Consider the following 14066-nt stretch of genomic DNA (forward strand, 5'->3'; position numbering starts at 1 on the left):
TTTCATACATATGTCACATGTCTTATATTAAGTACAGCAGAGACCAAGATCTTTATTGTTAATCCTTATTATTACTGAACATATACTGAACATCATGTCAGAATTACATGTCATATTAAAATGAAATGAGTAAAGTTAGCCCGAGGTGACATTTAAATTGCAAAACTGCAACAATATTAATATTGGAATTGTATTGTTCAAATTGGAATATATATTAATGGGGAATGATGATGAATGAAGAGATGGGGAGAGTACAGACATCAGACCTGCAGCTGCTATCAGATGTGATAGAAAGATTTTTTTTTTTTTTAACTTGGTAATAAATTAATTACTAGAAATCATTTTAAATCCCAACTAATGAGAGCTGCTGTAGGTGAACTTTGTGTAACATATGATGGAAAATTTTAAACAAATATCTGCCAGAGAGGCCAGGTTTTTTCTGGACTGGTGAGATAAGGGGATGGATATTCATAATCATATTTCAAATATTTCTCTGTATTTTAAAGTCCTATTAACATCTTTCCATACTTTATTTGACTTGTGTCATGAGATTTGTTCAAACAGGGAGATCCAATCTGCAAATATATCAAGAGTGTCACATTTGTTTTTAGGCTTACTGGCTAGAAATGAGACAAAACAAAACACAAAGTTTCCCTTGAGATCCACAAAGTCTTTATTACAAAACATGTATTGTATCTTGAGGGTTTATTTTAAGCAACTGTGTCATGTCACAAAGTCGTGTCGGGCTTTTTAATGTCTGATCCATCAGAGCTGCTTCAGATGACAACAGCTCAAATCTATCAGATCATGGCAGACCCTCAGAAATAAATGGAATAAATTAAGGGGGCTGAGGCTATTGTTATGGTGGTAACATGAATACGAATACATCAAACTTTCTATTATGAGCAAAATCAAACTTAACAATAATTTATTTTTTCTTTATAAAACAAAAAAAACCCCACTAAATGTCATTTTGTAATGTTTATTGGTCAGGGTGGTAAAACAGAGTTAATAGCTTTAAGAATCAAAGCTTTTTTTTTTTCCAAAGTTAAGTTTTTCAAATTTCTTCTTTGTATTTAAAGATTCAGATAAAACTGCACTGTTCTCCCTTTGCCCACATCTCAGAAAGATTTCTGCTTCCACACACGAGCTCATATAAGACGAGAAGTTAACGGCAGTGTTTGTGCAGCAGATTAGGATTTATGTGTATGAAACCCCAGTCAGCTCCTGTGACTCCTGGAACACTGGAGCACATTTGTTTGTATATAAGCCAGCCTCATACCGTGGTCACCCTCATGACCACCTCATGGTTGGTACTGTGCAGGTTGTTGGGTCTTAACTGGCTGAGGATGTGCAAAATAGTGTAGCCACAGTGGTGGTTAAGAAAAGTCCTGACATGCCGGCTTGCCCGCCGTCCGCTGTTTGTGACAGTGTGAGAAGAGTTCCTCTCAACACGACCGGCGCCTTTACTGCTGGAACTGATGGGGTCACCTAAGTCCTTTGCTTTCTCATAATTGAGCACTTTCCACTGCTGGTTCACCGCCTGCCAGCGCTTAAAGATCCGGTAAACAGACGATCCTTCATGGATTATAAGGCCTGGACATAAAGGACAAAGGGTGGGGGAGGTGGAGGGGCAGGAAACAGGGTTACATATAGACAAACAGTTGCCTATTCAGCGAGAATCAGGAAGTACTCAAAAGGTACAGAAGGTACAGAGTTGATAAGAACTTCTAGTCCTATAGTTCTTATTAACACTGAAAAGATTAAACATACTAGGCTTGTTTGTGGGTATTTTGGAATTATGTTTGGTAAGATTAACTGGATAAATCTTTTTAATAAGATAAGTTAAAGATGTGTTTAGTGAAAAACACATTGGTGAAACTTTATCTTAGAGGTCTGTAATTTCCTGATAATTTCATTTCATAGTTTGTTTCTTGTTTCTGGGAACAAATGATGTAATTATTGAACCAAAATAATTATCAGTGCAAGAACTGAACCATTTCTTATACAAGAGCATTTAAACCCAAGTAAATGTTAATCCATTATTCATTTATTATTGGAACCTTTATTCTTTGTATATGTTGAATTGCATGCTTTCCTGTACACACATTTTACATTTTTGCATGTTTAGCTCATCCCATGATTGTCTAGATTACAATTAACTGGAATTTATTGGAAGTGTACTATTGAGCGCAGTCTCTTTTTCCCCTATAAAAGTACCAAATTACATATTTCTTTCTAGGAAATTATAGCATTACCACCAATTTTGCGAGGATAACAATCAACTGTGTTGATATTCAAACCACCTTTGAAATAACCCAACCTCTGCGTTTTACCTATACAAACTATGTCCATGAAGCCGTACATGCCGTAGCATATCTGGAAGAGAAGATCCTGGCGCTGCCATTTGGCTGACGGACTGAGGGAAGACCACACCAGCCAGGAGATACTGGCGATGAGGAACAAAGAGCCCAGGATGATAGCTGCGATCTGCACTTTCTCAATCACAGTCAGAGAGATGGCCTGCCACTGCAGAAACAGAGTGAGACACAAACATGGACTGAGATCCAGTATTATCAGAGTAAATTGCCAAATGCGTCTTGGTTAAGAGAGATAATGGTGCAAAGTTTCTAGCAGTATCTGACTAAATCTTTGCAAAAATGTACCTCTAAAGAGCACTATGCATCTAAATAGCCACATTTCATCTCTGTTTGGTTGTTGGTTGTTTAACTATAACACATTTCTCTTTGCCTTGCTTCTCCGTAGCAGGATACATTGCATTATTTGATTAGTGTGCAAGGTCGGTCGTAAAATATTTTTCTCACAAGTGCCTCTGGTTTGAGACTTACTTTAAGTGAAGCAGTTGTTCCAAACAAATATATTTTGACACAAAGTGAAGCTAATGTAGATGTAGCATTGTTGAATTGAATGAAATTGTAATGAATAGCATTCCACTTAAACAAATGACATTAAAAATTAAAAAAAGTTGTTTCACATTAACTCCAGTGATGCTATCACCCCCACTGCAATTTCTTTATGTAGTTGTAAGAATACCTGTTGTAAAGACTCAATAATGACTTGTATATAAGATCAAATATACCAAAGTTTCACTGGCTTTCCCATCAAAGTTAATGGAGATATATGAACAGCAATTGCCAGATGGTTTACTTGCTTCGTGGCTCTCTAGAGAGACTCTGCTCTGGCAGTGTGGTGTCAGTATTGGATTTAATGTCATTCAAGTGACAGGCCTCCGCAGATTTATTTGACAGTAACACTGCTTATATCTTCTGTGAGACAAATGCTTTATTGCCCCAATTCACTCCACACCTTCAAAGTGCTGTAACTAGAGTGCTACAGTATGTCATCCACTATGTGCAGTCGCTACAGAGCTGCAAAAACCCCCCACAACCTCATAGCTTTTGTACTGATAATAAAACCATAAAAACCAAGTAGTTTAGAGAATTTAAATCAACCCATTTAACTAATACTACATAATGTAAATTCTCCAGCAATATTGAAGTTTTATTCATAATTGAGCAGGCATTTCATCTGCGAATATCTCTTTTCCCGCTGTCATTTGGTGATTGTTTGGTCCGTTGGTCTACTGTGTCCCATGCGAAATGTCCATTGTCTCCGTTCTCGGCATCTTCATATAAGTCTTCATCACTTTCTTCTTCTCCATTTGTTAATTGAAAACAGTATAAATAGCTCTGTGAAAATCTGCAAAGGGCAATTCACTCTTTATCTGTGTTTCCTGTTGGGGGTCAGTGCATGTGAATGGGACAAAATCAGGTCAAATGTAGTCTGGCAGCCTCATGTGAAAGACCTTTAGTAGTGAAGCTCCTCATCCACATTTTTAAAACTTTCTAAAGCTTATGATTGTTTGCCAAAATGTTAATTAAGATAGAGCGACAAAGGGACACTGACTGTACCTGCAGCGGGTTTTTGGTGCTGATGGCCAGGACCTGGTACTTGAAGTAGCAGAGCTCACAGCTCCAGGAGCCTCTCTCACTGATCCAGCGGATAAGGCAGGACTGGTGAGTGCAGCGCACGGAGCCGGCACAGCGACATGGACTCAACAACTCTCCCTGCAGGACACAAGGAGCAGCTGCATGAGACACACTGCTGGATGTTGAAGCTGTTAGGCTACTGAATCAGTCAGTTAGAAGAAGATTTGATTTGGTGAAGATGACAGTGAAAATAAATATTTTTATAATGAATAGCCAAACTCGGAAATCCCCTGCCCTGACGATGTTACTGTCACATTTCATCTACTGAAAGTGCTGTTTGAAGGTATTGTATGAGGTGTTGTTCATGCCCTGAGGCCGATAAGGGATTTTAAAAAAAAGAGAAAAGCAAGGAGCAAGTACCAACCATTTTAATCAGTTTAAAAGTATTCTGCATGTGCATCAATAAGTGAAAATACCACATCAAAAAGTATTTAAAAAAATACTTTTTGAGATATGAGCTTAAAAGGTTAGTTAAGTACTAAAAGATCAAGATAAAGTGTAGACTGATGATGATTCTTAGTTTTTTGGTTAGTGAAATGTGTTGAGTATAGTTTAATTGGGTTTTATTTGATTTATTGACAGTCAGTGTTGTATATGAACCTACATTTGTCTCTTAGAGAGAAACACCGACAATAATAATGACAAATAACTATTATTTCTCAGTGCTCACACACAAAAAATTTAAAGGTGCTGTTTTATTTGACCGAAAGTCCAAAACCTAAAAATATTTAATTCATTTTTGTATATGACAACCAAGAACATCAAATATGTCACGTTGATCAGTTAAATTTTTGGCATTTTTGCTGAAAAAATGACTGGAACAATTATTTGATTATCAAAATAGTTGCTGATTAAATTTCAGATGATCAACCAATCGATTAATTGGTTAATTGTTTCAGCTCTAGCATTAACGGTTTGATAACTGAAAGACCGCACAAACTACACAGTTTGTTAATGCCTCCTCTCAAAATAACACTTTTGTATTTTTGATAAACTCCTTGTGAGTTTGTGGAATCTAAACATTTGTGTTTTTGATTAACAAGGAACTTAAGGCAACGTTTAAAAAAATGAATCACCTTTTAATTTCTTCATTCACTGCCAGTGGTCACATCAGGTTTCAGTAAAACTCACAGCGTTCAATTTCCTCCAACTCTTTGAGAGCCATCTTTGATACTGCTGGCTCTCCATCTTCTGTCTGACAGCTTCTCTGTAGCAGCTGTAAAGATTCTTGCCTTCACTTTCATCTTCAGCTGTTTTGTGCAAAGTGCTGTGTTGTGTTGAGTTGAAAAGAGGTGCGAGAATCCAATTCTGTTGAATTTTACAATGCTGCTTTGATGCATCATTGATTAATCTCACACAAATGTCTGATTAAAGCCCTGCGTTCATATCAAACACCTGTTACCTTTCTTTTTGTGGTGAAATATTGATAAGTCCTTAAAAAAAGCACATTTTAATTCAATTGCGTACAAAGGAAGGAAATCCAACCTACCTAGCATGACAAATGACACATTTTTAAACTTATGGGCTTTGTAGCTACATATACTGTATGTCAAGAGAGACTATTTTTCCATTTGCATGGGCACAAAAAGATGAATAGGACAGAACAAAATGACTGCAAGTACAGTATATGCATTGATCGTTGCCTGTAAAATGTTTTTAAAGCTGCTGCTGATACAGTGCTGTAGGGTTTATATCAAAGCACATATCAGGCCCCTAAAATAGTGCATTTGAATGTCATGACATGTCTGAGCATTGCTAGTCAATCATATCACTTCATAGCATAAATGCAGAAGGCTATAATTGTCTAGGAACATTTCCACAAGAGTGACACTGAATTCATCTAATTGCACTGGCTTGCCCAGTCACCAGATCTCAGTCCAGATTAACATTTGGGATGAGATTTTTGGCTCAGCGATCGGCTCCCAACTTGACACACTTGCAGAAAATACCGGAGTCAATAGAGGCCAGAAATCCCGAAGGAAGGTTTTGGCAGTTGAACCCTAGTTAAATTATGACTGATAAGGGTATAAAAGCAAGTTCGCCTCATTATGATGGAGGTATTTCAAGCATCATGAATGTATATGTGCTGACTTAAAGGGAAAAGTTAATTGGTTGAGGTCTTCAGTGGATATACACATGGCTTTACTGAGCTGTAAACATTCAAAATATGAATCAAAGTGTAATGAAGTGAGAGTATACAGAGTTTTGATACATGTGACTGACTGCTGCTTCTTCTGGATACAGTTTGCTTCTCTCGTGTCACTCCTCTGTAGCCTCAATAGAAATCACAGGACATCTGGCGCAGGTTTTTGTTGTCAGTATGAGACTCCCTGAGGCTCTCGGACTGACAACGCTCTCACACATCTCACTTTATTTTCTGTCTGACTCTAGGTGATGTGCGAGGTCTTTAATTAGTTGAATATCTGGAGGGGAAACAAAAACTTTATAAGACCTCTGGCAAAGTCTTTCTTTTCAAGGTTGATTTCATCCACTAGATTTGACATGCTAAGACTTCCACTTCTTTCCATTTAAAAAAAAAAAAAACCCACATCTTACTTAACTTTCTGTGCATCCCCCGCACCTCTGCTCTCCTTCATGTGAGTAGACGACACTTCATGGACAGCTGGGTGAAAGTGTACTTTGTGTGACCTTCCTGTAGCGTAAATGAATGATCGAATGCTGGCATTAATGCGTCCTGCTGAAGAATCCATCAGCGACTTATTGAAATGCTGCCTTCTTCACTCAAACCCCTCTGAATATAAATGAGTATAAATAAACAACTTCCAAAAATGTCTTTTATGTCAAGGAAACATTCTTGACATAAAAGAACTTCACTGGTTCACATAGTAAATAAAGCTCCTCCTGCTTCTCTCCAGCCTATTCTTAACTGACGTCCTTCATCTGCCCACTGCTATTTTCAGATCACTGTTGATAGATTAATTCCTTTTTTTAGTCTTAGTCACTCGGGCATTTTTAGGTTGTGTCAGAGCAGACTTGATGCACACTTGTTTGGTATTTATGTATAATAGCTCATATCTTCATATCCTCTGTACCTCTGGAGGAGCTTTGTCCAGCCTGAGAAAAATACCCTGATGATGTCATAGGTATGTCATCAGGGTTATGTCAGCTTGAGCTCTGACACAAATTTCTAACAGAATACCTGCATTACAAATTGGTTGTGTGGCATATGTGGGAATTTATCATGCACAGAGAGCCTTATAAAAACATGTTATTTAGTTGCATTATGGGAAATGTAGGATCGAATGCTTTTGGTGCTTGTTGTGTTACATATCACAATCTCTTGACTTCATACTGAAGTTCTTTGAGAAATTGACAGTGTAGCACAAAGTCAAAAGGTTGCGATATGTAGCACAACATGCTAGCGACGCTCTGTAAATGGATCCACATGTGCAGTGGCGTCTGCCTTACATGGAACAACTCTCCGGAGACTGAAAACATGATTGTGTTATTAGTCTTTGGAGCTGTTTCTAAACAAACTACCGTGTCCAGACTCTTTGTGGTGAAGGAGCATGTCACCCAGTGCAACTGATGTGTTTTTAACAGTTTTTGGACAACAATGGAGATCTTTGGCATAGAGGAATCAGGCCTTGGATACACACACAGTACTTGTAAGTAGGAGGAATTCATTGTTGGTTTTCACTGCACATGAAAATAGGAAAAACATTGAAAATCACCACCCTTATCCTTTGAGGATCTTGGCCTCTGCTGCTTTGATTTCGAGTGTTCTTTTCGAAATTTGTCCTTCGGAAGTCCACCAACTGTAAGAAACTGCAATACTAAATTGATGGAGCACCCCTTTGATGCTGAAAGCAGATCAAATGAAGCTAAATTAAAGGCTGGCACCGAAGCATTTATTTGTAGATATTATATTTTGTTCAAAATAGTCTTAAACCTGCATGTGTCTTGGCAAACGTTTGGATTTGAATGTCTAATGTTACTCTGAATGTGTAGTATTCAGTTTTGAAGATGCCAGACATTTCCAGCATTTCAGCTCAAACAGCAGTGGAGTATATTGGAGTTGGTCAGACCTCTCAGATCATCTGGGACAAGTTTACTGTCCTAAATAAAATAAGTCTAAACTAAACTCCAACTCTCAGTTCAAGACTTTTTTGTTTGCCACTGCCTTTTATTAAATTCAACTTGGGACTATTTATTAATATCTTGCACTACACTGTAGCAGCACTGTGATTTTTAATGTCTCTAACTTGTTGTTGAAAGGTGTCACAAAAATAAACTTGCCTTGTCCTGCCGAGCAAACCTGGACTGTAGTGATTCAATCAGTGGTTTGCTAAAGGGCACAGAGATCCAATTGAGTAGCTGACACCCCTGGTTAAAGTACAGGAATCCACATTAAAACATGTTTTATTTGAGTTTACCTTCTCTGGCCCCTGGAAGCAGATCCGGCACTGCGGTGAGCGCGTCCCGCTCTCTGAGAGACTCGGGAGGGAAGAGGCGTCCAGGCCTCCCTGGGGTTTGGCTTCTTTATCTTCAAATGCCAGGCTGCGTGGCCGGGGGTCAGAGCCGTAATATTCCTCCTCGTCGTCCCGGTGAGAGCAGCTCAACGGCGGCCAACCACAGCCTCCTATAGCGAGCCCTCTCATCCTGGTCTGCGTGTCCGGGTCTGTGCCCGGTTCAGTCCTCCTGCTTGATCCAGAGCGCATCAGTAACAACACTTTGAGTTCATTGAAAAACATCCGGATCCGATACTTGAACATTCTTCAACAGCTTTACTAAACAGGCAAAACTGCTCTGTGATACAAAACTGCTCTCAGCTCCCCATTGACTGTGCAGACTGGTCCATTATAAATTATTATTATTATCATTATTACTATAATTATGTTGGCATCTGAACCACTTGATTCAAGCAGACAGTTCACATCCTAGCATATAAAATAAAATAAAATACAGATCTCGGTCAAAAAAGCATGCGAACAACATGATAGGCTATTAGATCAGCCCATAGCTCTTTGCATATCCTGTTGTTATAGCATGTGCACCGCAATCCAGCCAATAGGGAGGGATTATTTTTCATGGATAGAGGCGTTTTCTTTCGGGATTCAATGGAGGCTGAAAGCCACGAACTGTGAGGTACCAACATTAAAGTCAGAGGGGTCCAGCAGTATCCTCTCATGCCTACATGTTCAAATCCGGCTCATTATTAGTATCTCAAGGTTCAAAAGGGTCCTCTTGGTGTTTTAAATCTGCAAGAGCTGTCCAAGGTTAGCAACAAAATGCTGGTGTTGGTGTCTGTTTTTCTTCAGCGAAGGTGTCTGAGGGGGGTGATATTAAATCCCATTAACAACTAAATCCAATCCGATTTATATCTGAGTTTGTCATTTAGCTACAGGGGAGATGGGAGCGTGCATCCTTTGTTGTCTCGCAGTGGCTTCCATCAGTTCAACACTGTTCCCTCTTGTCTCTTCTTCGCTGTAGCTTTTTGTCTTCTGGCTTGTTTATTGAGAGGGTTTCGTCCCACATCTCTCTTTCCCCCCCACTCCCCCCCCACCCCCTTCCCCCCACTCCCTCCCTTTAGTTACAAAGTTGCAACCCAGCAGCGTCGCATGTTAGAGATGGATGCCAAAAATATGAAATAAGACGAGCATTAAAAATCCATTTTGGACGACAACTTGCGGTGCCAGCTGTCTTCTTTTCCAGATCATCTCTGCGCCACAAATCAGCAGGAGGATGCCAGATATGAATTCCTGCAAACACAAAATGAGCCCACAGCAGACTGCAATTGTCCCTTCCGGGTTCTTAAAAGCAACTGCACTTGCACATCATCATCATCATCATCATCATCATCATCATCATCATCATCATCGTCAAACCAAATCAAATCAAGCCCCCCACTCCCCCTCCCCAGGAATCAATAGGAAACCCTCCACATGGCAGGCTGTAGCGATGTCTTTCTCCTCATGAATCTCCTGGATGTTAAAACTTGATTCTCAGACCCGCCAGCTCAAAGCACAAACTTCCTGACTGCATAGTAACAGAAAGCAGCGTGTTTCCATTAATCCAGCCTCCCTCCGAGCAGCTGAGAGGAGCAGAAATGAGCTTCAGCGTACTGACAGCGGCTGCTGCTGCTGTCCAAGGTGCTGATATTCACGTGACGTGGAGGCCACGTGCTGATAACCATCGGCTGATCGAGAAAAAGAAAAACAATTATTGTGAGAGACACAGTCTGAATGTGTATGTTTGTGTGTGTCATCATCTCATGGTGTCATAAGACTCTAATAAACAGCACAAAGACTCTCCAGGGTTGGGACAGTGAGGACAGTGTGTGAGTACAATAGATTCAATAGATCCTCTTTTCACACAGTCACAACACATCTGTCAGATAATTGTCTCAGGAGACAGAGGACTGTCTGCTACTATTATTGGACAGACAAGGACAAGCATTGTAGTTGTTTGCTGATTTATAATCTTTTTTTTTTTTTTTTAAATACAGTGGCCTGAATATTAGCAGTATCTATAGAAAATGATCAGTTGTTTCAAATCAATATTGAATATCAGCAAATTAATATGACTGACGTGTTATTTATTTATCATACCTGCATGTGTGTAATATAACTATTTATTTCTGCAGCATCACCCAGTACAAATGAGAAAAGGTTTGGCTGGAAGCTCAGGTTGAAACACATTGTTTGAACTTTCTTCCAAAAGGCAGAAACAACATGACAGAAGTGAAACAAGATCTGTTGATTCAGATCCCACAAAACAAAAACAACATTCATCCGTCTTAGTGATGCCCCAAATCTTTAGCATTTTCCTACATTTTTCAAAGTAGGCTCATGTTTGTGGTAACCAGTATAGCATGCATTCAAATATAACTCAATGAATCTCTGATTTAGCTACACCGTTAAAAAAAAAATCAAACTCAAGTGATTGAAGACTTGAAAGCTTCTTTCATCATATATCGTATATCATCATAATCATATAGGAGGCTTTGTTGGTAATTCTAAGTAATCAATAATGTGTCAGTTGCTTGGAGAAATGAATCTGAACAATACTTTTTCCTCTTTGTGTTGTTTCCAAGAAATTTACAGTTTAAGTAACAGTTTGACTTTGTTCTTCAAAAACATCATAAATGCAGGATATTTTGAAATTAGAAGACAAACTATATTTTCCATCTATAATAGTTCAAAAGTATCAAAAATGAGAAAGAATGTGACTGAATGAAAATACACCATGAACTTTCAACAATTTTTCTGTCAAAAATGGGGAAAGAACTGGTAGCAGGTTGCCATTAATTCACTGTAAAATTAATGGCATCTTGCTGTTGCTGAAATTAACAATTTGTTGCTGTTTTTATAAATACAGCATAAACTGTTATTTTCTACTTTTACAGTAAAATGCTACCAAAAGCATTGTTGTTTATTACTATTAATTTGCACTTTTTTCACAAGAGGTACAGATTTTTACTGTAAACTGCGATATGTACAACATACTACTGGACACACTATTGTGTAATTGTCTACTATCGAGGACTAGTGAGTTTTTTTTTTAAAAATTTTAAAATTTTCTAAACCTTGTGACTTGATATAATTACTCACTGACAGTATTTAACAGTGAATAAACAGCCATTTGAATTGTGACTTAAGAAAATTGATACAACTTCAAGGTGTTTCTTTAAAACCATGTATCACTTGATTAACATTTTAAATGAAGATGCTAAACATTTGCACAAATTTATAAAGTAATCGAAAAAACAAAGCATGGAGCTCATTCAGGTAATTAAACTTACAGTTCAGTCATTTAAAAAGTAAATACTTAAACAAGTAGTGAAGTCTGTCTGAACATTGTACACAAATAAAGACATAAAACATTATAAATATATTAACATGCTCCTCTAATGCAAGCTGTAACTGTCCAAGTTGAGTGTGTATTTATAAGGGTTTGTGGTGAGTGAATGACTGAGAAAGTAAATGAGTGAATGACAGCCACTATGAGTTGTTCAGTGAATATCAGTGAGTGGGTGAGTGAGAATGACTCAGTGAGTAAATGAAAAGTGTGACTAAGAGACTGATTGTGTGGGTGGGTGAGAGGGTTCACTGACTTATACGAAGTCCCACTCAAAGGTTCATTGGTTTCTTTAGTAGACTCAATACACAAGGGTTGAATGATGTCATCTTTTTCTGGGTGACTTTCTCTGTCGTCCGGGTCATCCTGCCAGAGTGCCTTTCTCAGTGTTGCATCCCTGTATAGATGCAACACTGAGAGAGGCACAACAACAAATATAATATGTTTTTTTTAATAAGTTATACGTTTATAGAAGTTTATATGATGTTTTTTTTCTAAGTTAAGGATATTGCTGTATATTGCTGATGTGATTCATATAGGCCACTATAGTACTAAATCCACTAGTACTGAGGCATGAAAGAAAGCAATTTACAAGTCCAGCTCCACTCTCTGAACTGTTGACTTGCCAATGAAATGACAGATTATTTTAGGAGCAGTACAGATGTCACTCGTTAGCAAGACTCTGATCTCAAAACTTAATTCAAGTCCAGTCCTGGACTGGAATAAAATTTGGAATAAAATTCACTTTTTGAGCAATTTGAGCAAAAATTGACTGAAGAAGTCGGAAAGAGTCTCAAAGAATAGATCTCAGGCTTAATGAAAAAATATATACTAGTAAAATTGTATTGACAAATATGTAATAATAATAATAATTTAATACCAATAAGGCTCATTGAACTGGTAATTGGTAATTATTTTGTTGTGTGTTGTAATCAGATGGTAAAGTACCAAATCATTATCATGACAGTAGTAAGGGTATATAGTACAATTCAAACTGATTGGACATGTAGCAAATGTATTTTGCCTGTGATACCAAGCAAAGCAAAAAGAGTGAACAATCATCCTCCACTGTCCAGGCAGACATGTGCTAACTCTCTACTGTTGTTTGTGTTCCCAAAATGCAATTTCAAAGTACTGTTTTCTTTCCTCCAAGCAATCAATACTGTAAAATACTGTTATCTTTCGTCTGAGCCATTTCATCAACCCAAATGAACAGTAATGTACTGCATTTAAAGATAACAAGATTATACTGTTGACATTTTGATGAAAAATAACAGCAGTTTCTAACAGCGTGGGTTGGGTGGGATTATCTAGACTCTCTGTTCCCTTTTCTCCTTTTTTCCTTTCTTATTCCTTCTCAGTTTATTTTACTGTTTTGGCTTTTTTGTTTTTCATTTAGTCATTTTTTATTATGTACTGACTGAATGTCAAGTACCTGTATAACACAGCCTTTGGCTCATAATTGTTATTAAGAGCAACAACTGAGTCATTGTCATCTGTATATGAACCAAACTGCTCCATAAAAATATCTTTGAAAATAAATGCTGAGCAAATACTGATCTGAAATGTTGGTTGATTGATCTAATTGGTCTACAGTATATGTTTTAAGCACAGTGAGACTATGGTGGGTGGTACACAGTAAATAATAACTTAATATACAGTATATCCTACCTTCCTCTGTACAAACACTTGATCAGTGCCTCATGCAGAAACACCTGTGTTAACATTTCTTACAGTGCTATAAAGGATCTCATTAAAATAGTTCAGCCTAAAGGTGGGAAATGCTTTTATAAGTGCACAGGAAGATATCATGTCCTATTAGAAGAGGCCGATGTATGGCAGTAATCAGAGAGTTATATATAGTAGTAAGAGGAGATATCAGTCAGAGTGAAGTCACCAGAGCTGCAGGAGAAGACACTGTGCTGGCTGGAAAAATTGGCTCAATGATAGTAATCTCAGGTTTGTCACAGCTGAATACAGATTGTAGAGCCGGAGCGGGTGGTGTACGATGTCATCATCTGTATGATAAGGGAGGGTCCAAGGCTATCAGCGGGTTGTGGTAAACAATACAGAGCTACAGGCATTTTCTATGTTCAAAGAACTGATGAAGATGTCATGTAATTTATCATTTAGGCATCATGAGTCAATTTAAAGAGGATGTAAATAAACACACTGTAGTTATTATACAAAGATTATTTAAATCAGAGATGTAGTTATGTACATTGATCATTATTT

At 37.9% G+C, this 14066-nt stretch overlaps 1 protein-coding gene across 1 annotated transcript; it reads right to left on the bottom strand.

Moving 5' to 3' along the window:
* Positions 1–668: 668 nt before the first annotated feature.
* Positions 669–9468, bottom strand: LOC121894299 (E3 ubiquitin-protein ligase MARCHF9-like). Its single transcript, XM_042406817.1, has 4 exons — positions 8408–9468; positions 3933–4088; positions 2337–2529; positions 669–1596 (listed from the first exon to the last, which is right to left on the bottom strand). The coding sequence occupies exons 1-4, from the start codon at positions 8744–8746 to the stop codon at positions 1277–1279; spliced, it is 1008 nt and encodes a 335-aa protein (XP_042262751.1). The 5' UTR covers positions 8747–9468; the 3' UTR covers positions 669–1276.
* Positions 9469–14066: the final 4598 nt, after the last annotated feature.

This window comes from Thunnus maccoyii, chromosome 3 (assembly GCF_910596095.1).
Source record: "Thunnus maccoyii chromosome 3, fThuMac1.1, whole genome shotgun sequence".
NCBI classification, from domain to species: domain Eukaryota; kingdom Metazoa; phylum Chordata; class Actinopteri; order Scombriformes; family Scombridae; genus Thunnus; species Thunnus maccoyii.

Excerpts from the sequence above, each read along its gene's own strand:
- LOC121894299 (XM_042406817.1), bottom strand. The coding sequence starts at position 8,746 with ATGTTCAAGTATCGGATCCGGATGTTTTTCAATGAACTCAAAGTGTTG. Across the intron at positions 4,089-8,407 it reads GCTTCCAGGGGCCAGAGAAG|GGAGAGTTGTTGAGTCCATG; the intron begins GTAAACTCAAAT and ends TGTGTCCTGCAG. Across the intron at positions 2,530-3,932 it reads GCACCAAAAACCCGCTGCAG|TGGCAGGCCATCTCTCTGAC; the intron begins GTACAGTCAGTG and ends CTGTTTCTGCAG.